At 42.1% G+C, this 27,042-nt stretch overlaps 1 protein-coding gene across 4 annotated transcripts in view; it reads right to left on the reverse strand.

Moving 5' to 3' along the window:
- Positions 1–27,042, reverse strand: part of AOAH (acyloxyacyl hydrolase) — a 167,379-nt gene that overhangs the window by 58,226 nt on the left and 82,111 nt on the right. For 3 of the 4 annotated variants that reach the window (XM_045062878.1, XM_045062877.1, XM_045062876.1), the window contains 2 exons: positions 14,070–14,075; positions 9,280–9,371 (listed from right to left, as the gene is read on the reverse strand). In XM_045062878.1, coding sequence (XP_044918813.1) covers positions 9,280–9,371; positions 14,070–14,075 — 98 coding nt within the window. The remainder of the gene's footprint in view (positions 1–9,279; positions 9,372–14,069; positions 14,076–27,042) is intronic. The other variant, XM_004741964.3, reaches the window with a different exon arrangement.

Consider the following 27,042-nt stretch of genomic DNA (forward strand, 5'->3'; position numbering starts at 1 on the left):
ATTCTTGTACTCAAGAAGCTCAGGGTCTGGTGTCGGGTAGGTGGAGGGGAAAAACAATAAAGAAACCGCTATGACCAGTGAGATGACATTGGTATTGAAGAAGCACAATGGGGAGTATGAAATAGAATCATCCAGTTAGATGGGAGTTGGCACGAGGCGGCTGTCTAAAGGAACCAACTCCTGAGCGGTGAGTGTCAGAGCGTGAACAAGGGCTAAGTAGATAAGACAAAGGTGAATGTAAATGCTCCTGAAAAGATGCTCAAACTCACGAGTGACCAGGAGGCTACATATAAGAACAACAATAAAATATTATTAGACTGGAAAACATTAAGAAACTGGGCGATACTCAGAATTGGCCAGGATGTGGGGAAACAAGTATTCTCATCTATTGCTTGTGGGAATGTAAAATGGGATAGCCTTTTTGGAGGAATGATGAAAAGTTAAGAATATATACATTCAGATTTAGCCACTTTTCCCTAAAGAAATCCTCATGTGTGTTCATAAAGAGAACTGCCGAATGTTCATTATGGATTACTGGACATAATGAGGACTTGGAATTGACTGTCTATTGGTAGGAGAACCAAACAACCTTGCTACGAAATACTGTGTAGAATTACACAAGAATAGAAAGCGCTTCAAGAAGTATTGTTAAAGCAAAGCATTAATTTATAGTATGTTATGCACAGTATAATATTATTTATGGGAAAATCCCAATGAAATATTTTTTTTATATACCGATATGCACATGTGATCACACAGAAGGGATCTGAACAAAATCACACTGAATTGATTGCAGGGTTTTCTCTTGGCAAAGGGGATGAAATTGGGGGAAAGCTTTGGCTTTTTACTTTACATACCTGGGTATTTTTTTTTTTAAGATGAAAATGTATTCATGACTTGAGTAGTTAAATTAAAAAGTGAAAATTTAGAAATGAGTAGAGTCAAGGGAGAAGTTGTTGCAAGTGGAGAGACTTGCTAGGGTGTGGTAGGAAGAGTCCTTGGCTAGGAGCCGTAGTGTCCATAGATGGTCCTTCCTAATCAAAGGATAGTGCCTCTCTCCCGTGCACTGCACCCCTTCTTGCCTTCTCCAGGACCTGGTTCCTTCCCTCATCCACCTTTCTCTGCTTGTTGGATCGTCCTCTCACTAAAGGCATGCTATAGGAGTTCTCATCTAAAAATGTCTCCTTGACCTTTTATTCCCCACGAGCTATCACCCCCTTTCTCTGTTCCCTTTAATAGTGAAACCTGTTAAATGAGTTGTTAATGTTTACTTCCTTCATCACCTCCTGGAAACTACTCTCAGCAGTCAGGCTCCCATCTCTGTCCACTGAGACGTCTCTGGTCAGTCTCTCCTGATCACCACCCTGTGTACCCAGGGCTCTTTCTTCATTCCCGTCCTCCTCTGCCTCTGGCAGTATGTGGCTGAAGGGCACCTGTCCTTTGTAAACACTTCTTTGATCTGTAGGATGCTGAATCCTTCTAGTTTTCTCTCTGCTTCGAGAACTATCCCTTTATCCTCTCTTCTCAAACTTCTGCATATTGGCATTCCCCAGCCTCTGTCCACAGCCACATCTCTCTTTCACACTCACTCCCTGGCACAGAAGTTCTCAATTTGTTGCTTTCAGAACCATTTTATACTCTTAAAATTACTGAGGAACCTAGAGAGCTTTTATGTGAGTTACAGCTGTCAGTATTCATATTTTAGAAATTAAAGCTTAGAAATTTAAAAGAATATTTAATTATTACTTCATTTAAAATAATAATAAACCCATTACATGTTAACTTGAATTTTTTTCTGAGAAAAATATATATTTTCCAACCCCTCCTCCAATTAGTGAGAAAAACAGCATCATTTTACAATTCTGTGAATCTCTTTAGTGTCTGACTTTAATAGAAGACAACTCAGTTCTCATCTCTGGTTCTGCATTAAATCTGTTGTGATATGTTGTTTTGATGGAATTATATGGAGAAAATCTCATCTTAAACATATATGTGGTTGGAAAAGGGAGTAACATTTTCATATCTTTTTTATGTAGGTTGGATAGCCTTCTTTGATTCTATACCAAAACTCGAGATGTGGTATTTTCTTATAAAGATTGATTAGTTGCAATGTACCATCTGAAATTACATCAATGAACTTTTTTGCACCACATTACATTAAAATGCATTTGTCTGTCTTGTATTTTGAATGGACCTTTTACCCATGCATTTTAAAAAAAAAGATTTTATTTATTTATTTGACAGAGAGAGAGAGAGAGAACACAAGCAGGGAGAGTGGCAGGTAGAGGGAGAGGGAGAAGCAGGCTCCCCACTGAGCAGGGGGAGCCACACATAGAACTTGATCCCAGGACCCTGAACCAAAGGCAATGGCCTAACAAATGAGCCACCCAGGGGCCCTACGCATGCATGGTTTTATATATCATATACTGGCCATTTAGAAAATTTTGGCTCACTGAGTTATGTGGATATTCTAAATGCTGATACATTTTATGATACAATACTGAAAAATCATACTTGTTGGTATCACTATGTATCTAGTAGAAAGGTTTTGAGTATTAGGAAGCTGTAAAGTTCCTAACAGAAAATTCAAGTTTTCAAAAATTCAAAATTTTCTCTGAAAGCTCAAATTTTAATGATTAACAATCAATACTGTCAGTTGTTTTCCTTGAAGCGCCCTCATTTCAGATGCAACATCTGCCACATATCCAATCTGAATAACTATAATTTATTTTCTGGTTCTTTTCAATAAAACTGGTGTTCCATGAAAAACTGACTGGAGTGGAATATAGCTCTCAACTCCCTTACACTAGTGTTTTTCCTTAAGAAAATCCTATTTTGTTACACGGCAAAAGTGCTTTATGTGTATCTCCCATTTCGTCAGATGAAAATGTTAAAAAATCATGTGTATACGTTAATAAAGTTAATGATTTTTCTGCTTTTAAGTGAACTTTTCAGGGGAAGATGTCCCCTTCTTTTTCAAAACCAGGACCATGTAGAGGTGAAGACCACGGTGACTACTAATATAGTTCGGTGCCACCACTTTGATTTGTGCACGGATGTCAGCACCTTCAACCCCTGCTGCTCTTGCACGTCATTACAAAGGGCTGCAGGGTGCGAAAGACAAATGCTGTTTTAATTCTGTTGTGAAAATGGCTTTTACCTAGTGGATCCTCTGAAAATGTCCGAGAGACCTACCTCCAGGCAGTCCACGGACCACACTTGGAAAAAATAACTGATGTAGACTATATACTCCACTCCAATCAGCCCCAGCTAACTTCAAATGACCAACTCTCTGGCTAATTATTTGTTTTGCAAAGTATAATTATAAGATGGCTAATCATTGGCACTTACATCACATGTAATTTTTGAATAATGGATTTAATAAGGTTATTAAACCCATTAGTGTTTAGTACTTACATGTCTTTTTTTAAAACATGAAATTAGGTTAGCAAATCTTAGCTGCAAATCCCTTCTCTCCAATTTTCTGTTTTTAACACCCCAAGTGACTTGGTTTGGAATTATACACTGCTTTTCAAAATTGTTCTCTCATATAATGTCTGCTGGGTTGGAGAGAATAGATAACCTTTAACACTCAGATTCTAGGACACCTCTCATCAAAGATGTGTGTTTAAATGTCCTTGAATAGCATTACTGTGCCACTTTTCACAATAGCTTTGTCTATTTCTTTCTAAGCATGTGCTATGTTTCTGGCCCCAAATAGCAAGTCTAAGCCAGAAGCAGAGGGATCAACATTTACTCTAGAAAATTCCAAGTGGTTTGCATCCACTTACGTTGACCCACTGCTCTCATTCGTATTCCTCCTGCTTGATATGATAACTTTGGTAATTGCTCTTGGTTCTTTAACTTTCTTGATTTTCTATGGCTAGCTTCACCTTCTTTTTTAAGGCTCTGATTGGTAACCTGTTTTTCCTCCCAGTCTCCTCTGCCCTCCAGCTTTGAAGGACTTCTCTACCATTTAGCCCTGGCCTGCAGAACTCTACTGACTGGACCATCCCTGCCTCCATGTTCAGAAGGGGATTTGGACAACCATAAATGCTCAGGTTATATGCAGTTGGGTTCAAGTGGTTATTTTGTTAAGGGTTTGGTGTTATCTGTTTCCCTTGCCGAGGTTTGCCCGGAGGATAAAGTACCCATAAAAGACAATTACAGAGTGCCACTTTAATTAATAGCTGGTCCAGCACCCAGTATCACACAGTGCAGGGCTTACTATGCAGGGTTTCAAACTTTATGGTACAGCAATGCTGGCCCTAGAGAAACATGGTTCCTAGAATGTTTCAGGCTCTGATCCATTAAATTACCCAGGTCTTGTCTGAAGGCACAGCTAGTTAAAGGATGGAGAAAACATATTTGGTGGGTAGAAGCAGGAGCACTGTTCCCCACCAGCTTCTTCCAGTGCTTCTAAACCAAGCAGCATCATGAGGTCGGTTGTGGACTTTAATAACATACTGCCCTATAGCCACTAAACTTGGACACTGGGGAGAACTTCAGAGATGGCTAGGTACAACTCAACTCAAACATATAAATGAGGTCCAGGGATGCTATCTATTCCACTGAGGGCCGTACAGAACCAGAACCCTTGTATGTGTAAACATGATCTTCCTCCTACTCCTCCACATGACTCACAGGGCTCTGTAATTTCAGATATTGCTTTTAAACTAAAAGTCTTTCCTACCTGAATTTTGATATTATTCCCCATATTTCCATATTTGTTACTGGGACTTGGATTCTCTCCCTTAAATAGGATTTTTCTCTTCCACTAATTGCTTTTGAGGGTGATCTGAGCATGAAGTACTTTTTTTAATCTTTAGAAAAAAATACCTTTTTCTTCTCACTCACAGTTATAGTTCTCCTTCCCAGTGTTAGTTATCGTTGGGCTCCCAGCTTCCACGCTACCAACCTCACAAGGTGGGTTTTTGTTTTATGTTTTTGCCTTTCAATCACTCAACTGCTTTCTGAACCACATTAAGAAGACAAAATAAAACACATGGTTTTACAGGAAATTGCTTTTTGAATTTTCTGGAGCCTGAGAGTTAAGAGAACAGATTTTTGTTAATGTTGACTCAACTGAAGGATGTAAGGTTTTGTTTTTGTTTTTGTTTTTTGTTTTTGTTTTTGAGAGAGAGAGGGGGGGGCGGGGAACATGCGCTAGCTGTGGTGGCAGGGAGGGAGAGAGTGGGAACCTTAAGCAGATTCCACACTCCCTCAATGCAGAGCCTGAGCAGGGCTTCATCTCATGACTTTGAGATCATGACCCGAGCCAAAAACCAAGAGTCAGATGCTTAACCAACTGAGCCACCCAGGTACCCCAGAGTGTAAAGATTTGTAAAAGTAAGGGCTTGTGTTTGTCTTTTAATGCATGTGTGTAATTTCAATTAGTTACATTTATCTTATAAAAAAGATATTAAATTTTGACGGTTGAAGGGTATATTGGAAAAAGGAAAGCAGCCATTTCTCTCCCAAACAGCATTCTTCTGCTTCCAAAGGTACAATTACAAAGAACATTGTTAATACACAAAGCATGAGGCTGATCCCAGATAACAGGAAGCACTTTCTAGAGATCCAGTTGAACAGAGAAATCAATACATTCTATCCTGTGTTGATAAGCATTTGGACTCAGAAGGACATTTGCTCCAAATGCCTGTGGAAACTGTCTACATGGCTCACAAATGCTGCCTCTGGGTCAACATTCTTTTCATTCTCCCAATTCCACCAGAAAAGGATCTTTATCATACGCTAATCTTTAATATTTTTTACACACTTTACAAATCTTCATTCTTTTAAGAAGGAGACTGGCTCAGCATAGATTATATGCAGGTATATTTTGCATGAGATTACAGAGCTAGTTTAACAGGACCTCCTGCTGGGGTGAGAGGGACACATCCAGAATGGTGACACACAGCGGGTGTCATGCTGTGTCTGCCTAATGGGGGAGTCCACGGCAACTCACATTCCAGAGAAGTTCCTTTTCTATCTAAAGGAACGGAATATATTTTTTCCCATTCCAGCTGGTGGCAGAGGACACAGGCAGAGCACACAGAAACAGGTAGCAAAAAGAAACAACTAGATAGCCTGGGGCCCCAGAAACACAGAGGAAAGCTCTGGCAGGGTAGGGGACCTGACAGCCCACCAGTGGGGGTGCTCACCTCCTTAGAAACAACAGATAAGGACAGCACTCAGAGTCACACTGAGGGATCTGTACAGGCAGACTGAGTTTTTGTAAATGGCAACACAGAGTCTCACACTGTGCAAAGTCAGCACGGACTAGCTCAGGATGCCCCCGTGTTCATATAACACGCACCTAGACAGTCGCTTCCTTTGTGAGATGAAGTCAGAATGTCTCCGCACAGCCCTTAGAAGGATTATAACCCATGCGAGTCTGAAGACTGGCAACTTTCCTCTCCCTCTCTCCCCACTGCCTTTTTCCTAAGGAAGATCTGGCTGCCCGCTGGGCTCTGATGGGATTACAGGGGACCACCCCCCCCAATTCCCCACCCCCAGAGAAAAACCCTAAAACAACTGAACAGTGTACTTGGGAGCAGGAGCTATTTTGGGGTAGAGTTTGCGGGAAAATTCAATGCAGGAGATGTGGGGCACCTGTTGGCGAGTGTGTGTTTTAAGTGGAAAGAAATGAGCAAATGAGTTTTCACTTTGGCTGGGCCTGCTGAGGGAAGTCTTTCATTCTTTGCATGAGTCCAGGGAAGATTTAAGGTACTTGGCAATTAATTTTAAACATCAGACTGGTTATTTCTTCAATGGCAACTCTGTGAGGCTTTAGGCCAAAAAGTGGCTGAATTTTATAGGGTTCAACTTAAAGTTAAGCTTTCATCAAAATTATAGTAAATGATGTCCACTTCTCTCTCATAATGAATTCCTTTTGTTATTGTCATAAAAGCCTTAATACAGAGAAACTTCTAGGTAGTATTATACACGGCTGGATGGTGGAGGCCCACTTAAATATTTTCTCCGTTCTGATGTTGGCAGTGGGAGATCAGTAAGAGTCTTTCTTCCAGGAAGCTGCTCCAGCCCGGCCATCTCTAGATGTAGTCCAAGTGACAAAGACAACAGAAGGTGCAGCTAAGGAGAGAAGGACCAAGGCTAGGGAATAGGGGGCCCCAGACCGCTGGCAGCATGGGTGCCCTAGAAAGGGGCTCGTTGAAAGACCTCTGAGGCAATGCATGCCACATCTCCCTGGGGAAGGGCTCCTTTAGCTTTTAGTCATTTCTTCAGTCCGTAGCCATGCCCTCAGACAGAGTGACAAAGTGACTCCAGATAGCCACATTCCCATGGCTGAAATGAAAGAGCACACAAAGATTGGGAGCTGGGGGCTGGGAAGATCCACACCAAATCACTCTCTGAGACAACATGACGTCAGATTTCACGACGAGAGACTGCAACACTTCTTATTAACATGGGACCCTAGTCAAGTTTCTTAACCTGTCTACTTAATCCTTAGATTCCTCGGCTGTGAAAGAAATTAATGCCATCTCCCTTGCATAGAGATGAAATGAGAAAAACCTCTATGTAACACTCAGGACAGTGATTGGTATATAGTGAATGCCTCACAAAGGTTACTTCTTATTCTCCCTATCACTCTTATTATTATTACACTAACCTAATTTTTCACATGATTAAACTTGAAAAACTACACTTAAACTTGAAAATGCCTTTCCTCTGCTTTCCCTACATTCACAGATGATTCCTACATAATTATGAGTAATTATGGTTACTTTTCCTAGTTTCTTCTCTACCTTTTTCATTACCCCAATCTCGTAAATCCTTCAGGGTTTGGGCCCCCTTGCCTAACATCCCCCAAAGAAGTGGCCGTTGATAAATTCTATGCATTATTTCTTCAATGACTCTGCAGCTCTGTGTTGAGAGTTGTCTTTTGGCACATCTCTCTTCTACTATCATCATTTGTACATTGCCTTATCTGCCCTACTTGGTTGTAATTGTCTGTAGAGATCAGTCAAGCCCTATTTACCTTTGAAATATCTGTAGCTCCTGCCTGATGAGGTGGTATTTAATGAGTACTTAGATGAGTGAGAGAAGATAGTAAGATAATAATCAACTAAATTATTCATGATACACAGTGTCCTCTATTAAATTAAAAAATAGGGTGCTAACCTAGGAATGGCCATTCCCACGTTCTGAGTCAGCACCCAATTGCACACAGCAGATTGGGATTATGTGTCCCTCAGATTTGCCATACATTGTCTCCACCTTCAAATTCAAAGCATTAAAGCCAGGGTGATTCCAGGACCTTGTGACTTCCCTGTTAATTTTAGCCGTTACCTTTATAAATATTAATTTCTGAGAGTGAATAATCATAAACATCCTTGTCCCCGAGTGAGAAAAATTCAGTGAAGTGTTTATGTATTTTCCATTAGAGGTCAACAATTGTGCCCCTGCAGCAGGAATACTCCCTCCTTGCCAGCAGTGATAAAATATAATTTGCAGCAAGCTGGTGCAGCCACTCTGGAAATCAGCATGGAGGTTCCTCAAAAAGCTGAAAATAGAGCTACCCTATAACCCAGCAATTGTACAACTTGGTATTTACTCCAAAGATACAAATGTGATCCAAAGGGGCATGTGCACCCAAATGTTTATGGCAGCAATGTCCACAATAGCCAAACTATGGAAAGAACCTAGATGTCCATCAGCAGAGGAATGGACAAAGAAGATGTGGTATATATATGCAGCCATCAAAGAATGAAATATTGCCAATGATGTGGATGGAACTAGAGGCTAAGCGAAATAAGTCAATCAGAGAAAGACAATTATCATATGATCTCAATGATATGAGGAATTTGAGAAACAAAATAGAGGAGCATAGGGGAAGGGAGGGAAAAATGAAACAAGATGAAACCAGAAAGGGAGGCAAATCATGAGAGACTCTTAATCTCAGGAAATAAACTGAGGTTTGCTGGAATGGAGGGGGTGGGAGGGATAGGGTGGCTGGGTGATGGACACTGGGGAGGTATGTGCTATGGTGAGCACTGAAAATTGTGTAAGACTGATGAATCACAGATCTGTATCCCTGAAACAGATAATACATTGTATGTCAATAAAAAAATACAATTTGCATTATATCCCACTGCATAGTGCACTCTATGTCAGTGGTGGGTTTCTAGTCTATTACTCATGTTCTAGAAGAAATTCCTAATGATTCCCATTTCAACATCTTGGGAACAAGCCCCATTTCTTGTTCTTTCCTTACATAGATACATTGAAAGGTTAAAGGTAGTCAAACATACATACCCACTAATGGAGTCCAGAAACCCAGTAACACCAGAGAGCTGGGGCCAGTCGAGCTCATTGGTAAGAGCTACTGGTAAATCGATGAAGGATTTCTAAAGAAAAAATAAAGTGGTGATTATAAAAACAGTCATTTGTTTTTTATAGATAGTAAGATTATTGATTGCCTAGGCATTGTCCTCTCTCTCTCTTACTCTCTTTTTCTTAATCTCTTTAAGAGACTTTGACATATATGAAGCATATGCCTCTCTATCATGAGAAGCTTCACAAAGATCAGCATCACTCATGAACTGGCTTCCATTCAGCTTCTGTGAAAGATGTGAAATGCATGGCAGCTTCGGCTCATCCCTCATTTGAAAGGGATGCTGCAGTAGATGAGTAAACTTTCGACTCTTTTAAATGTGCTGAATTTTCTTCATATTTTAGTTGAGATATTCAGGAAATCAACTGTCTAAAGAGAAATAATACCCAAGCCTCCAGCAAAAATGTCTTCCTTGAGTTCAAAGCTATGCCCTCAGTCAATAAGATACGGTCTCCTGACCTCCTTGGGAGTCTCAGGCACCTGTGAGAATCTAATTTTGGCTCCTTTTCTTCCAAAGAGGCACATATACTTAACGGGGTCTACAATTTCAAGGGGTTCACAGACCCCCTGCCTCTCTAGCATAGACTCCAGTTCAAGAACTCCTGACACAGAGTGTTGACAAAACCAGGATTCATTTGAACCATGTTTCTATGGTTTGTACAAAATCAACAGCCAAAAAATGATGTCAGCTATGTCCCCTTATGTTTCCTTTTATAAAGGCCTTCTGGGATCAATCTCTATTCTGGACTAATTTCTAGAAGAAGCTTATTTAGACTGATGTGTTTAGCACAGGGTTGCCAAATTTAACAGGTAAAAATAGAGGACGCCCAGTTAAACTTGAGTTTCAATACACAAACTGTGGTGTAGACATACAATGGAATACCACTCAGCCTTTAAGAAGAAGGAGATTCTGACCCAGGCTACAAAGTGGGTGAAACTTAAGAGCGTTATGCTAAGTGAAATAAGCCAGTTTCACAAAAAAGATAACTACTGTATGATTGCATGTATATAAGGTATTTAGAGTTGTCAAACTCATAGAAACAGAAAGTAGAAATGTGGTTGCCAGGGGCTGGGAGCGGATGTGGGCCCAGGCGGGTGAGGGCCCCTTATACTTGTCCCAAGTGTGATTTCCAGCACAGGAGAGGCTGGAAGTGGCAGAGAGGTGACTCAGAAGGATGGCTTCTTGGGACTGACAATGTTAATTCACAACAACAATGGTGTATTATCATTAGTAATTATAATAATTAGGTATTAATTATATAACAATACTAATGTATCAGTTACAATGTGTCTCCGTCAAAGGAGTAGAGACAAGGTCATGAAAAAAGGCTCCTGATGAGTCTTGAAGCACCATGCATGCAGTTCCAGTGACTGGCACTTTGTCACCCGTCTCCCTCTCCTTAGCAGGAGGCACCCACCACTTTCTGCTCAACACTCCACCATTATTGTGAGTCAGATACTCTCTTTTGGTTTTTCTTTCTGTTGCCAGCATAAATCATATGTTTTCTCTCTCTTTTTTTTAAACCTTATTTTTTCGCTAGGTCTTTTTGCTTACAAAGTGTGTTTGCTGTAGGATCTGAGAATATTCAGTTCTTCCAGAGAAGACAAGGAAAGCAAGCAGAATGGATGAAACTTGTCAGACGTTTTAAGAGGAGGTAGCGAATCAGCGAGTGGCTTGTGAGATGAAGACAGAATTCATGCGCTGTGCTAAGTAAGCTAGTAGCCTGTAGAAGACACTAGAAGTTAAAAGAAGGACACAACACTCCTGGCAACCATTCTCTGTCCTTTTTCTCAGTCATCTGCATAATGACCACCCCAGATTTGGGGAACCGGCAGGAAGCGAACTAGGCTTCTCATTCTGGGCAGCTGGCTCCACCTTTCCTAGGCAGTGAGACAGGAGCCCTGCTGGCACAGGGAGGAAGTCTGATGCTCTCTGCAGCCTGGAGCCAGAATGGAGGGGACGGCAGTTCGGAACTGCGCCAGCAAAGTAGGAAAAGACTTTACTTTAGAAATCCAGGAGCTCTGACTTCTGTGGCTGGCTCTTCCAGTACGGTAAAATGCCACAATTTGGACATGATACATTGGCAGTGGTTTCCATATCCCATCCAGCCCCATTCTCAGGCGGGGGTGGCGGGTGAAGTGTTTATCTTCCCAGCTGGGGAAGAGCAAACGGGGAGGGAGGGGTAGGACAGGTGAGGAAATGGCCAGCAACCTCATCTTGGGAAGCGGGGTCTCTCAATTCAGTTAATTGATCAGTTGCTGGATCCATCTGAGGAAATGGATCTCAAACACGTGGGAGACTCTGGGACTTCTTGATGCTCTCAAAGAAGCCCCAACCAGTCCTGGAAGCATCCCCTCCAAGATTTAAACCAGAGCGGATGGCAACTGATGCTGAATCACAGAGGGGACCAGGATGGGTCTGCATCTGGCTCCTGGAGCCCCGGAAGGCCCAGGAAGGTCAGCTGCATAGGTTTCTCCCTGTCACTTGATTAACTCTAACATAACACACATATGTGTTTTCCTGGTTGTGTTTTGACTTCACTTACGGTGTTATGGCAAAGTTTTACTATTCCTAGCTGTGCAAAATCAGGGAAAATGAACTTTACTATTGTGTCAGTTTTGCTATCTCCGATGGCTATCAGATATTACTCTCTCTACTTCAAAAGCAACGTCGGGAGGATCTAAGGACAGCGAGAAGAGCAGGTTGACAAGTAGAAGCCCTACACTATGTAAAGGATCATGCTTGGATGGTCACCTAGTGTCCCTTGCCAAGTGGATTGTCCCAGGTTTAAGAGAAGTGAAGTTTATAGCCAGATAATAGAACAGATTTGAGCAGACAAATGGAAGCCTCGACATACTTTTTCTTCCTTAGTAAATCTGGTAGATAAAAATGAGAAGTAATGGCCATTAATAGCAAAGGTTTTATAGACCCTAGAAAAAGAGAATGTTTAAGTCATATCACATTAAACACTAAAAGCCTTATTCACGCAACATTATACCCAAGATATTTCAGGCATTTAAGGCAGGAAAGATGCAAATTAAGATCTCCCTCATCAACTCCTGCTTATTCCTCTCGAGCATTTATGTTCTCAGGAAACTCGTCTTAAATGTACCTTAAATGTACATATGTGGAAAGACTTAATATTTACCAAGAAAAATTTCCCCAATTTGTAAAGAGCATCAGATGCTCAGTGAGCACTAAGTCAACTATAGCACTGCCTCAGATGTTATTCTGATTTTATCAGCGACATAAAGTGTTTTTATGTCATAATTGGCATGTATATACTATATTTGTGTGATATTTTAACATTATTCTCTGTGTGTATGTGCACTGAGTAAGCCCACTAGTTCTCATTTTTAATGCATATTCAGAAAACGTAATACTTTGGATTTGGATATATCTTAAGCCCTAACCTCAATGAGCAACTTATATTTGGGTTTCTTAAAACCATCTTCAGTGAGAGAAAAAGAGTAAATGTATCAATCAAGCACACATTCGTGTGGTCTTGCCAATCTTCCAATGATAAAGGGATTCTTTTTTTTTTTTAAGATTTTATTTATTTATTGACAGAGATCACAAGTAGGCAGAGAGGCAGACAGAGAGAGAGGAAGGGAACCAGGCTCCCTGCCGATCAGAGAGCCCTAAGTGGGACTCGACCCCAGGACCCTGGAATCATGACCTGAGCTGAAGGCGGAGACTTTAACCCACTGAGCCACCCAGGCGTCCCAAGGGACTATATTCTTGATGCCTTTATTTCACTGTTTCCACTCGAGCCCTCCCTATCCAGCAATGCTATGTACTCCCTTTTCCAATACCACTAACTGGGTTAGATCTAAGTTGTTTATTCTCAAATAACAGAAAGTCACTTGGCAGAATCTGTAGCTAATATTCTGTTGGAAAAATAAATAAAAAAACACCATCCTCAGTTAAATTAGTATTTTAAAATTTATCTCCCAGGAACTAAACTGTCAAAGCAGACAGGTTTTGTTGTTTTACTCAAAGAAGAAGATAGCTCTTAGGCTGGTCTTTTGATAATGGTGCAAGAATTTCAAGGCCTGAGAATCAGAGGCTGCTCTCTCTTTAGTTTTGGGAAGAGGAGTCTTCCAGGTGGTCTGCCACTACTTCATCTGTCCTGCAGGTGGCGCAGATGAGGCTACCCTTCTCTGCCTTTCAATCCCAAAGGCCCGCTCTGACTTCCTCATTCAGCTTGCATCTCAATCTCATCACCCCCGCCTCTCCTCCTCCTATCGCTGCCACTACCTTAAAGCCCTTCCTTATAGGAATACCAACTCACGAAACTTGAAGGGCCCTCCTTGACCTTCACATAAACTCTCCTGCTCTGGTCCCATTCCTTTAGACTTTGACATGTGAATAGATCCAGTAAGTGAACATATATCCATTCATGATGTTTGCATGTGCTACGTTTCCCAGATAACTTTTGTGTTTTAGGCCAGAGTAGGGAAGGGAAAGAGTAATGAATTTCCCTTATGTGCCAGGCACCGAGACACGGAAACTTACACACCCTGTTTAACTTCATCAAACATCTCTGTGAGACAGGGACTCGCTTCTTCCTTCCTGCCACTCTCCCTCCTACAAACACTTTCTGAGAAATTACCTGTATCAGATGCTGGACACTACCTCTCAAGAAAGCAATGAGTACCCAGGCCTCAGACAAACAGCAGTAAATTGAATGAGCATGCTTCAACCTACTTGAACCTACAGAAAAAAACAAAACAAACAAACAAAAAAGTTTACTGTGGCGTTTCCCATCGCTGGTTCTGGGCCACAGAAGAGTCTATTTTCTGGGGAGGAACTGGGCAGCACGGGACCCATGGCAGACAGAATTCAGAAGGAGTCTGGGTGACTTGCCAAGGTCACAGAGCTGGTAGTAGGGGGTGGGGATTTGAGCCCAGGTTCAAGTGGGGCTAGGAAGAGAGAGGCTTAAAGCACGCTGGAGTTCTAACAGTCCTTGCTTATCCCCTAAACTGCTAAATCTCACAGAATCACACATGTGACTAAGCTGGTCTGCCAGCTGTTGAAAATGAGGCTTCCTGGGTGTCTACTGAGTGGATGGTCTCTTGGATACTGCTTTGGCTGAAAAGTTCAGAAAGCTACAGATAACCCAGGAGTGGCCGTCATTTTTCCTCTCTGTTTCTCTTACATGGAAGCCCTACATAACTTATGAGGAGTACAGCATGAGTGTTTTGGGGATGCATACAGAAATGATCTGTGATCGTAAGCTGACACCTACATACACACCCCACTCACATATTCGCAGGGCCTGTTCTGTCCTCGCATCTGGGGAGAGGCAGTCAGGGCGCACAACACACACTGCTGACCCGAAGGTTTATGTTCCCGTGCGGCCTGGCAGATGAAGCTCTAGGAGAGCGGGGAAAGTGCATTTCATTTGGTTTCTGCCTCTGCAATCTCTTACTTAACTCGGTCGGGCAGCATCATTCACATAGGCTAATGCTTTGATATAGACAACACCAAGAATGCAATTTCACTCCGAATTTGATGCTACAAACTTTAGAATCCCATATGCAGTCAAGTGAGTCTCCTACTGAGGTCCCTGTGGCCCAGTAATTCATTAAACATACAGAGAAAGAGAGCAGAGAGGGAGGGACAGAAGCGTCTGTTGACCATCGTACCGGGCAGCCATAAGTTCCTCCTTCTTGGAGCTCACAGGCTGGAAAATAAAGTCTTCCCAGCTGGGTAACCTTGAAGACTTGCTTTCACTCTTCTGTATCTCACTTTCCTTGTCTGTACAATGGACTCAACACAGCACCTATCTCATCAGGTGGGTGAGAGGATTGGAATGGAAAAACCATGCAAAAAGTTCAGAATTATCAGTGTTCAATGAGAGTTAGCTGTTAGCAGGATTGATAGGGAAGCCCAGGGTGCTAGAAAGGACATCCATCCTACATGCGGGGGTGGGGGAAGGAATCTTGAAAGAATTGTTATCCCATGTGAGTCCTGTGAGGTTGCTAAGAGGGAGCCAGGCAAAGAGAGGCAAGGGAAGAGAGAGTTCAAGTGTTGGCAATATCATATGCAAAATTCCAAGGCTGAATTCATCGTATTATGTACAAGGAAGATGAACAAGGTCTTCAAACAAACCCAAATAACCAGTATGCCAGTTATCCACTGCCCTATCTGTTGTTATGACCAGTAACAAGAACTGCTCAGCTCCTGCCACGATGCCTACTGAAGGCACATTTAGACTTTGGCCAGTGCTAAATAAGTAATTTTCAGGGAAAAGGAGTGGCATTTCATCTTTGACCCTATGCCAGTCCAAAACCTTACAGGGCAGTGAAGAAATAGTCAAATAACGTCACCTAATAGTAAAATTTACAAGTCTCAATGACAAAGAGAAAATCCTGAAAGCAGCCCGGGAAAAGAAGTCTGTAACATACAATGGTAAAAATATTAGATTGGCAGCTGACTTATCCACAGAGACCTGGCAGGCCAGAAAGAGCTGGCATGATATTTTCAGAGCACTAAACGAGAAAAACATGCAGCCAAGAATACTATATCCAGCTAGGCTATCATTGAAAATAGAAGGAGAGATTAAAAGCTTCCAGGACAAACAACAACTGAAAGAATTTGCAAATACCAAACCAGCTCTACAGGAAATATTGAAAGGGGTCCTCTAAGCAAAGAGAGAGCCTACAAGTGGTAGATCAGAAAGGAACAGAGACCATATACAGTAACAGTCACCTTACAGGCAATACAATGGCACTAAATTCATATCTCTCAATAGTTACCCTGAATGTGAATGGGCTAAATGCCCCTGTCAAAAGACACAGGGTATCAGAATGGATAAAAAAACAAAACCCATCTATATGTTGCCTCCAAGAAACACATTTTAAGCCCGAAGACACCTCCAGATTTAAAGTGAGGGGGTGGAAAAGAATTTACCATGCTAATGGACATCAGAAGAAAGCAGGAGTGGCAATCCTTATATCAGATCAATTAGATTTTAAGCCAAAGACTATAATAAGAGATGAGGAAGGACACTATATCATACTCAAAGGGTCTGTCCAACAAGAAGATTTAACAATTTTAAATATCTATGCCCCCAATGTGGGAGCAGCCAACTATATAAACCAATTAATAACAAAATCAAAGAAACACATCAACAATAATACAATGATAGTAGGGGACTTTAACACTCCCCTCACTGAAATGGACAGGTCATCCAAGCAAAAGATCAGCAAGGAAATAAAGGCCTTAAATGACACACTGGACCAGATGGACATCACAGATATATTCAGAATATTTCATCCCAAAGCAACAGAATACACATTCTTCTCTAGTGCACATGGAACATTCTCCAGAATAGATCACATCCTCGGTCCTAAAAATCAGGACTCAACCGGTATCAAAAGATTGGGATCATTCCCTGCATATTTTCAGACCACAATGCTCTAAAGCTAGAACTCAACCACAAAAGGAAGTTTGGAAAGAACCCAAATACATGGAGACTAAACAGTATCCTTCTAAAGAATGAATGGGTCAACCGGGAAATTAAAGAAGAATTGAAAAAAATCATGGAAACAAATGATAATGAAAATACAACGGTTCAAAATCTGTGGGACACAACAAAGGCAGTCCTGAGAGGAAAATATATAGCGGTACAAGCCTTTCTCAAGAAACAAGAAAGGTCTCAGGTACACAACCTAACCCTACACCTAAAGGAGCTGGAGAAAGAACAAGAAAGAAACCCTAAGCCCAGCAGGAGAAGAGAAATCATAAAGATCAGAGCAGAAATCAATGAAATAGAAACCAAAAAAACAATAGAACAAATCAACGAAACTAGGAGCTGGTTCTTTGAAAGAATTAATAAGATTGATAAACCCCTGGCCCGACTTATCAAAAAGAAAAGAGAAAGGACCCAAATAAATAAAATCATGAATGAAAGAGGAGAGATCACAACTAACACCAAAGAAATACAAACTATTATAAGAACATACTATGAGCAACTCTACGGCAATAAATTTGACAATCTGGAAGAAATGGATGCATTCCTAGAAACATATAAACTACCGCAACTGAACCAGAAAGAAATAGAAAGCCTGAACAGACCCATAACCAGTAAGGAGATAGAAACAGTCATTAAAAATCTCCAAACAAACAAAAGCCCAGGGCCAGACGGCTTCCCGGGGGAATTCTACCAAACATTTAAAGAAGAACTAATTCCTATTCTCCTGAAACTGTTCCAAAAAATAGAAATGGAAGGAAAACTTCCAAACTCATTTTATGAGGCCAGCATCACCTTGATCCCAAAACCAGACAAGGATCCCACCAAAAAAGAGAGCTATAGACCGATATCCTTGATGAACACAGATGCGAAAATACTCAACAAAATACTAGCCAATAGGATTCAACAGTACATTAAAAAGATTATTCACCACGACCAAGTGGGATTTATTCCAGGGCTGCAAGGTTGGTTCAACATCCGCAAATCAGTCAATGTGATACAACACATCAATAAAAGAAAGAACAAGAACCATATGATACTCTCAATAGATGCTGAAAAAGCATTTGACAAAGTACAACATCCCTTCCTGATCAAAACTCTTCAAAGTGTAGGGATAGAGGGCACATACCTCAATATCATCAAAGCCATCTATGAAAAACCCACCGCAAATATCATTCTCAATGGAGAAAAACTGAAAGCTTTTCCGCTAAGGTCAGGAACACGGCAGGGATGTCCATTATCACCACTGCTATTCAACATAGTACTAGAGGTCCTAGCCTCAGCAATCAGACAACAAAAGGAAATTAAAGGCATCCAAATCGGCAAAGAAGAAGTCAAATTATCACTCTTCGCAGATGATATGATACTATATGTGGAAAACCCAAAAGACTCCACTCCAAAACTGCTAGAACTTATACAGGAATTCAGTAAAGTGTCAGGATATAAAATCAATGCACAGAAATCAGTTGCATTTCTCTACACCAACAGCAAGACAGAAGAAAGAGATATTAAGGAGTCAATCCCATTTACAATTGCATCCAAAACCATAAGATACCTAGGAATAAACCTAACCAAAGAGACACAGAATCTATACTCAGAAAACTATAAAGTACTCATGAAAGAAATTGAGGAAGACACAAAGAAATGGAAAAATGTTCCATGCTCCTGGATTGGAAGAATAAATATTGTGAAAATGTCTATGCTACCTAAAGCAATCTACACATTTAATGCAATTCCTATCAAAGTACCATCCATCTTTTTCAAAGAAATGGAACAAATAATTCTAAAATTTATATGGAACCAGAAAAGACCTCGAATAGCCAAAGGGATATTGAAAAAGAAAGCCAACGTTGGTGGCATCACAATTCCGGACTTCAAGCTCTATTACAAAGCTGTCATCATCAAGACAGCATGGTACTGGCACAAAAACAGACACATAGATCAATGGAACAGAATAGAGAGCCCAGAAATAGACCCTCAAATCTATGGTCAACTAATCTTCGACAAAGCAGGAAAGAATGTCCAATGGAAAAAAGACAGCCTTTTCAATAAATGGTGCTGGGAAAATTGGACAGCCACATGCAGGAAAATGAAATTGGACCATTTCCTTACACCACACACAAAAATAGACTCAAAATGGATGAAGGACCTCAATGTACGAAAGGAATCCATCAAAATCCTTGAGGAGAACACGGGCAGCAACCTCTTCGACCTCTGCCGCAGCAACATCTTCCTAGGAACAACGCAAAAGGCAAGGGAAGCAAGGGAAAAAATGAACTACTGGGATTTCATCAAGATCAAAAGCTTTTGCACAGCAAAGGAAACAGTTAACAAAATCAAAAGACAACTGACAGAATGGGAGAAGATATTTGCAAACGACATATCAGATAAAGGACTAGTGTCCAGAATCTATAAAGAACTTAGCAAACTCAATACCCAAAGAACAAATAATCCAATCAAGAAATGGGCAGAAGACATGAACAGACATTTCTGCAAAGAAGACATCCAGATGGCGAACAGACACATGAAAAAGTGCTCCATATCACTCGGCATCAGGGAAATACAAATCAAAACCACAATGAGATATCACCTCACACCAGTCAGAATGGCTAAAATCAACAAGTCAGGAAATGACAGATGCTGGCGAGGATGCGGAGAAAGGGGAACCCTCCTACACTGTTGGTGGGAATGCAAGCTGGTGCAGCCACTCTGGAAAACAGCATGGAGGTTCCTCAAAATGTTGAAAATAGAACTGCCCTATGATCCAGCAATTGCACTATTGGGTATTTACCCTAAAGATACAAATGTAGTGATCCAAAGGGACACATGCACCCGAATGTTTATAGCAGCAATGTCCACAATAGCCAAACTATGGAAAGAACCTAGATGTCCATCAACAGATGAATGGATCAAGAAGATGTGGTATATATACACAATGGAATACTATGCAGCCATCAAAAGAAATGAAATCTTGCCATTTGCAACAACATGGATGGAACTAGAGCGTATCATGCTTAGCGAAATAAGTCAAGCAGAGAAAGACAACTATCATATGATCTCCCTGATATGAGGAAGTGGTGATGCAACATGGAGGCTTAAGTGGGTAGAAGAATAAATGAAACAAGATGGGATTGGGAGGGAGACAAACCATAAGTGACTCTTAATCTCACAAAACAAACTGAGGGTTGCCGGGGGGAGGGGGTTTGGGAGAAGGGGGTGGGATTATGGACATTGGGGAGGGTATGTGATTTGGTGAGTGCTGTGAAGTGTGTAAACCTGGTGATTCACAGACCTGTACCCCTGGGGATAAAAATATATGTTTATAAAAAATAAAAAATTAAAAAAAAAAAATAAAAATAAAAAAAAAATAAAAAACTAAAAAAAAAAAAAAAAAAAAAAAAAAAAAAAAAAAAAAAGATTGCTAGCAAAATGTGACCAGGAAATATAAAGAGGACAGAATAGCGGGCAACAATTTTTCATCATTTTCCCTGAATATAGTTCTTTTTATTTATCTATTTTTTCACCTTGTCAGCTCCTCTTAGTCTCTTTCTTTCCCCTTTTCTTTTATCTATTATTTAAGCTCTAACCCCATGATTTATTTATTCAATGAGTGAGTCAAGGGATGCTTTATCTAACTGCCCCATACCAAATGAAAATGCATCGCGCAGTTGGATTTCTTCCACAGAATTCAATTCCCTCCAACATTACTTCCAGAGTGATTGATTGAAGAACTGTATCCAAATTCATAAAACTGAGAAAATAAGAGTTTCAAGTGTCCCACTGTTGTTTTTTTTTTTTTTTTTAATTTATTTGTCATAGAGAGAGAAGCGAGAGCAAGCACAGGCAGACAGAGTGGCAGGCAGAGGCAGAGGGAGAAGCAGGCTCCCTGCCAAGCAAGGAGCCCGATGTGCGACTCGATCCCAGGATGCTGGGATCATGACCTGAGCCGAAGGCAGCCGCTTAACCAACTGAGCCACCCAGTCAAGTGTCCCACTGTTATGCAGAAATAATCACAACTCAATTCTTACACAGAGCCTGGGAAACAAATTCTTCCACAAACAGAAAAAAATGACTCTTCTAAGGGCCAGGAACAGGCAACAAGGCATGCATATCATATTATAAGGGTCCCTCTTCAGATAGTTTCTTTTGATTTGTAAAGGTTTGGTCATTTCTAAAGCAGCCAGGCTGTCCCTTACTCTGGCATGGAGTAGTTCTCCCTTTTTGAGAGGTAACATCCAACTTAGACTCTAAAAGTCCAAAGTCCATAGCCAAGCTATAGAGGTGAGAAGAGGGGAAGCCACCACGGGGATACCTCATGACAAGGCCAGAACTGGGGTGTCACGCCCCACTGTCTCACTCATAAAGGATAATCTCATTTTCTTCCTCTCCCCTCTTTCACCTTCTACTGAGAAGCTGTCACAAACCTCACTGCTTCTAGCCTTCCAACCTGCACGTAGGATGGCCCTGGGTTACCAGAGCCTGTGGCCAGGGTCCCTGCCTTCTCACTCTCCCCCTACTATCTTCAGCAGTGTATTCCAGAATCTTGTGGGGAGTTTCTTGAAGATATGGATCCTGTTTGGATAGATTTGCGGTGGAGTCTTAGAATCCTTATTTTTAATGGCTGTCGCGATTGGCCAGGTTTGGTAAACACTGCTTTCAGAGCTAGTGTAGCTATTCAATATCCTCCATCACACTGCACCACCCCCTGTCCTAACCTCTTCTCACACCCCACTCTACTATCAGTGGGCCACTCAGACCTCCAGGCCTGTCTCAAGCTCTTCTTCCTACTCAACCGTCTTTACTGATTGATCGCTGCTCATTAGTCAAGAGTTAGCTAAATCCTGGCTTCCTTGACGGGCCCACCTCTTCTCTGTGAGGGGCTCTCCTCCAGCTCTCGTCACACCCTGTGCATGCCCAGCTAATTACTAATATATTAATTATAGTAATTACTAATTACTAATATATATTACTAAATATTTCATCTAATATAGTAAATATTTCAGGCTTTGAGGGCCATTTGGTTTCTGTTGTGACTACTCAATTCTGCTACGGTAGTGGAAAAGCAGCAACTGACTGTAAATGAATGCGTGTTAAAACTTCATTTACAAAAAAAAAAAAAAAAAGGGAAGGGCTGCATTAGGTTCAAGGGCCATAATTTGCTGACTTCTGCTCTAGGGTCTGACAGAATCAGTTTTTATCTGGGTTCCATGTTTAACTGCATTATCTTGGATCAGTTAGTTAACCTCTCTAAGTCTTCATTTCTTCATCAATAAAATATATATAATGGAGTCATTTCATATGACAGGAGGTAATGCTAAGTACAGTGCCTGGCGTTTGGTAAACACATGGTAATATCTGCTTACTGTTATAATTGTGAGTTTACTTGTCTATCCTCCCAAGTAGACTTCAAGCTCTTTGAGGTTAGAGCCTGCTTTTCACATCTAAAGCTCCACCTGTCCACCCTTATCTCTTTTTCTCTGCCTTTAGTAGAATTCCCAGGGCATTCGTTGGGCACACAGCTGCCCAGCCAGGCACTCCTCCCCAGCCTCTGCTGTCGCCTGGTGTGGCCATGCGACTGGGTTCTTCACCGTGAAGTGTCTGAGAGAGTAATGTGTGCCACCTCTAAGTCAGATTCTCCCAGGGAATGTGCGTGTCCTCACTTGGTCCTTTTTCTTTCCTACAGGTGAGAGGTGGCAAAAGCAGGAGCAGCCCCCTTAGACCCAGGGGTAGAAGCTGCATGTTGAGGGTGAGCTGGTCATCTTGCCAGCCCTAGACTGCTTCTCTTCGGATTATTATATGAAAGGAAAGCATATTTCCATGTTCAGTCACTAGATTTTTGGATTCTTTGTTATAGCAGCTAAGCCTATACCCTGCTGGATTAATAACTAGTCTTTTGAGAAAGGCTCTACCCTTCTCCTTGCTCTACTTACTGGCTCACAACTATGTCACCAACAAGAGAACATGACCTTTCGCTCCTTATTGATCTATTTTCCTATGGGCTCTTTCACAATCAGTCTTTAAATTCTTGGCTCAGCCCTCCTGCCCTTAATCTGCCTGAAATTTTTGGACCTTGTGTTTCAGAATGTTCCCCTTGATTTTCCTCTAGAAGTTATGGTTTTGCTCACACCTCTCACCAATCTGCCAGCCATGGCCTTAAGTAGAAAAATCCCCAGGAAATCATTCAAAAGCCCGGCACTGGGGAAGGGCTGGGCTGGCCTATCTCTATTCTTATTACTCCAAGGACTGGCATGGAAGAAATTAGCTAAATGAACTAATGAATGAATGGGGTGTAGCAATCAATTCCAACCAGCCCAAATTATTTCTAAATGCCAGAAATTTCCTCTTTCTACATCCCCACTGGTTCAAGATCCTAAATGTTTTTCCTGTGATGAGTTAGTTCCCTGAGACCCATTTCATGGTTGAGGAACTTGAGGGAGAGCGAAGCAACGTGGTAAATATAATTAACTAGAGGGCAAGAGATTGCCTCGAGTCTTAGCAGCACACCGGCTGGCACAGGTGTTTATGGCCTCATGCTGCCTGTCTCTGACGAAATCTCCATCTCGTGTGCTGGGAGAGCAGGCATGTGGGCTGGCTAATTATAAATGCCTTTCAGAAGTATGGAGCTTAAAATAATTTCCTCTTGTAGTTTTTCATAACAACGAGCGTTTGTCTTTTTAATTCTTGCAGAAACTGCTGAGGGCTAAGATCACTGACGTTTTTGGAAGAATGAGCCCCCGAGAACACCATACTTTGCTGGCAGGTAAGAGCCCCAGATGCTCACCTTGAGCAGGGAGAAAAGGGCATCACATTGATCAGGCCTCAAGGCAACAGCCCGTCTGGCCTGTGCCCATGAACAGGGAATGAGAATCGAAGAACATTCTGTCTCTTGTGGCCTGAGAGCTGCTGGAGAGGATTCACCAAGATGAACACAGTTCTCTTTTTCTGACAGAATAAGTGAGAAGTACCATGGATTGAGGCTTCTCTTCTCACCAGTTAGCATCCTTAATCTGCCAGCCTGCAAGATGTCTGAGGAGCAGAAAATGTAATCTTGTCCAGTTTTATGGAACTCTGGCCTTTCCTCAGCTGGAAAAACAATAATCAAGTATTCTAACCCTTAAGTCTTTCTGGAGTCGACACGAAGTTAGTGGAGGTAGGATTTTCATATTTTACGTGCGCCATGAAAATCAGCCTTTATGCTTTATGGAAGCCTCATGCTCACTGTTAAATCCAGCAGGGCAAGTTAGGGAAGGTCAGGGTGTGAGCTCTGATAATACTGGACTGTCTGCGGGCTAATAAAGGGCAGCCAAACTTGACCTGGACACTCATCTCAAAGAAAGGAATGAAGCGCATGTGGGCTTGAAGACTGGAGCCGCCGGGCTCTCGGGTGCATATGCATTTTCTGCAGCCAGATTAAGGTTTCATTTTGTCCTTGACACAGTACGAAATTCAATCTGCGCCTACTTACCCTACAGACAACAGCCTGCCGGGGGTCGTGCCGAGATTTTATAATAGTACAGGCAACAGCCTTCGCTAGCAAAATAAACATTTGGAAAATTGTATTTCAGAATCTCGTCTCCCTCCTCACTCCCCCAGCCCCAGCCCGTCATGCAATTCTGGTTCAGCGAAATGCAGCATTTAATATTTTGGAAATAATTTTCGAGCAGATGGGAAAGAGGCAGGAGGGCAGCCTCTACTGCTGCCCTTGATGATCTCTCTGCCTCCCTTTCTTTCTCAACAAAACATCTCAAGCAGTGATTGTTTTTCCTTTGAAAGGAAAAAAAAAAGCATGAAAGTGTTTTCAAATTTGCTCGCTGCTTTGCTTTGCAATCTTTCTAAGCTGAGATCTTTCCTGTGGCATGGGAAGCTCATTCTGCATCTGATGACTACGGGTATCTTGGAGAGAAGTGAGGCTTGTTTAGGGAGGGAGCGGGCGAAAGCCTCTTTCTGCCGCCCCCCCGCCCAGTGGAATGAGGCTCCTTGTTTCTGTGGAGCCAGTAGGGTGATTCTTCACACTCTCTTTATTGAACTACAAATATCTTTCCAGATGAACACACTCCTAATCTAATTAGCTGTAAACAGGCCTCTCGGGTGCCACACTGCTTAACGAGAGGATGGCAAGAAGGGGAGAGAAGAAGAGGCTGTGGCAGGAAAGATACCCCAGGCCGTGGAGTCTGTTTCAAAGGCGCAGTCGGGAGGGGGCGATGTATTTGCCGCAGCGTTTTCTGCTTTATAGGGAGATAGAGGCCAAGAAATGTTGAGTAGTCTCATAAATGGCAGAATGGCCTATGATGAAACAATGATTCACTGATCTTCTTTAGCACTCCCTGCACTTTCCAGACGATATGATGTATGACTTGGCGCAGCAAATGCGAGCACCAGACACGCTGGGGCCGTCCTGACGGGTCTTTGTTGACCATACCTACTCCCACTGGCAGACCCCGGGGGAGGCCACCACAGCTTGGGGGTTACTACAGTTCCTGCATGAAACCAGAGTTTGTGGAGGGATTGCCAGGTGGGGTCACGGGACGGTGGATATTCTCTGGTGTCAAAGCAAAATAGCAAAATTCTGTAGCAAAAATGCTACAGAATCCAAATTCAGAACCCCTGTCACCCAAAGCCCTCAGAGAAAGACCCAGAGGCTTCATTTTTAAAGGTGATTCCTGTTTGTTTGCCCTCTTCTGGTCATTTTGGGAAGGCTTCCTCAAAGGTAGTTCATAAGGGAATCTGGGATCTGACATTGGGTGAAGAGCAGCCTTTACGGAACTCTAGAGATGAGACAGGTCCCAGTGTAGAAGGACATAAAAGGATGAGGCTCTAATTGGCTAAAACCATGCAGGCAGCCAACCAGGCCTCCCATTCCACTGATGGCCTCTGGTCTCTAAGCCCATGTCTAGTCTCTGTTCTGAAGAATGGGCTTGGACTCTGCAAACTACACTTCCCAGGCTCTTCTGCATCCCCCAGCCAATGGGAGGCACAGGTGGGAGAGGGGCATATGAGAGAGGAACTATTTTGTGGTTTCCAGCTGAGGTCAGCAACCTCCGGCAGCCTTCAGCCTCCAACCTCCCGCTTCCTTTTCTACTTCCTGCTCATCTCCACATCCCAAGGTGGTCCCAGTAGCGGCTGGTCTGTGTGCCCCTGGCAGTCAATACAGGATCTGCCAAGGTTCAAGCATCAGCCACACCCCTTGCTCTAGCTTCTGATAAACCCCCATCTTCCTTTTTGTTCACTAGCCTAGCGTCAGCAATGATTAATTTCTTCAGAAACTCCCTCTTAGTTCTAATACCGATGTAATCAGTTGCTTGTATTAAATCCAACATTGTGTAGCCAATCTCCTGTATTAAATCCCCTTGTTGGAATGCTTTTATTCTCCTGATTGGGCCCTGCTAACTGCTGACTCTGACTAGAAACCCAGACTAAAAGGGGTTCCACCTGCTGAATTAGCCAAAAGGTTGGAGGTTCTCTTCCTTTGTGGTGACATTACTAAAAGGCTCTCAAATAGTAGAACCCAGGGGCAGAGTGAGCATTCTCATGGACACTCTCTTGGGGAACCTCACATATCCCACTGTGCTCTGGGAATCTTGGGTTGAGAGGTTAGTCCACCATGTACTGATGGTTTCCCATTTTGCCCTAAGACATTCTATCTTAGAGTACCTCTTTTTTGGCATTTCTAGATGTAAATAATTTTGGAAACCGCACTGTGGTACTCCACAACCACATCTTTCTTTTGTAAATCCTCCAAGTTTAGACACTAGAGGCAGCAGGAAAACTCTGTGACAGTGGTTCTCAAAATATGGTCTGGGGAACCCTGGGAATCTTTGGGACTCTCACAGAGAGTTTATGAGATCACTATTTTCCTCATACTTCTACGACTTGATTTGCCTTTTTCATTTGCCTTCTTATTTCACCCATGAGGGTATAATGTAGTTTTCAAGAGGCTACATGAATGCATATGAAAACAGATTGAAGAGGGAAGCAGGTATGGGGATCTGGCTGTCTTTAGCCAGATATCAAAGAGAGTCACAACAATGGAAAAGAAAACTACCCTTCCAGCTTGTTTTTTGTTTGTTTTGGAAAATAACATTATAGGTCATAAAAATGTTACTTATATTGATTGTTTCTTATTGTTATTGCCAAATGAATTAATGAATAATTCACAGCGGAGGCTTCCGACCACAGGTGGTGCTGGGTGGAGGGAGAAGAGGT

This window comes from Mustela putorius, unplaced genomic scaffold (genome assembly GCF_011764305.1).
Source record: "Mustela putorius furo isolate JIRA1106 unplaced genomic scaffold, ASM1176430v1.1 tig00003845_pilon_pilon_pilon, whole genome shotgun sequence".
Classification (NCBI taxonomy): domain Eukaryota; kingdom Metazoa; phylum Chordata; class Mammalia; order Carnivora; family Mustelidae; genus Mustela; species Mustela putorius.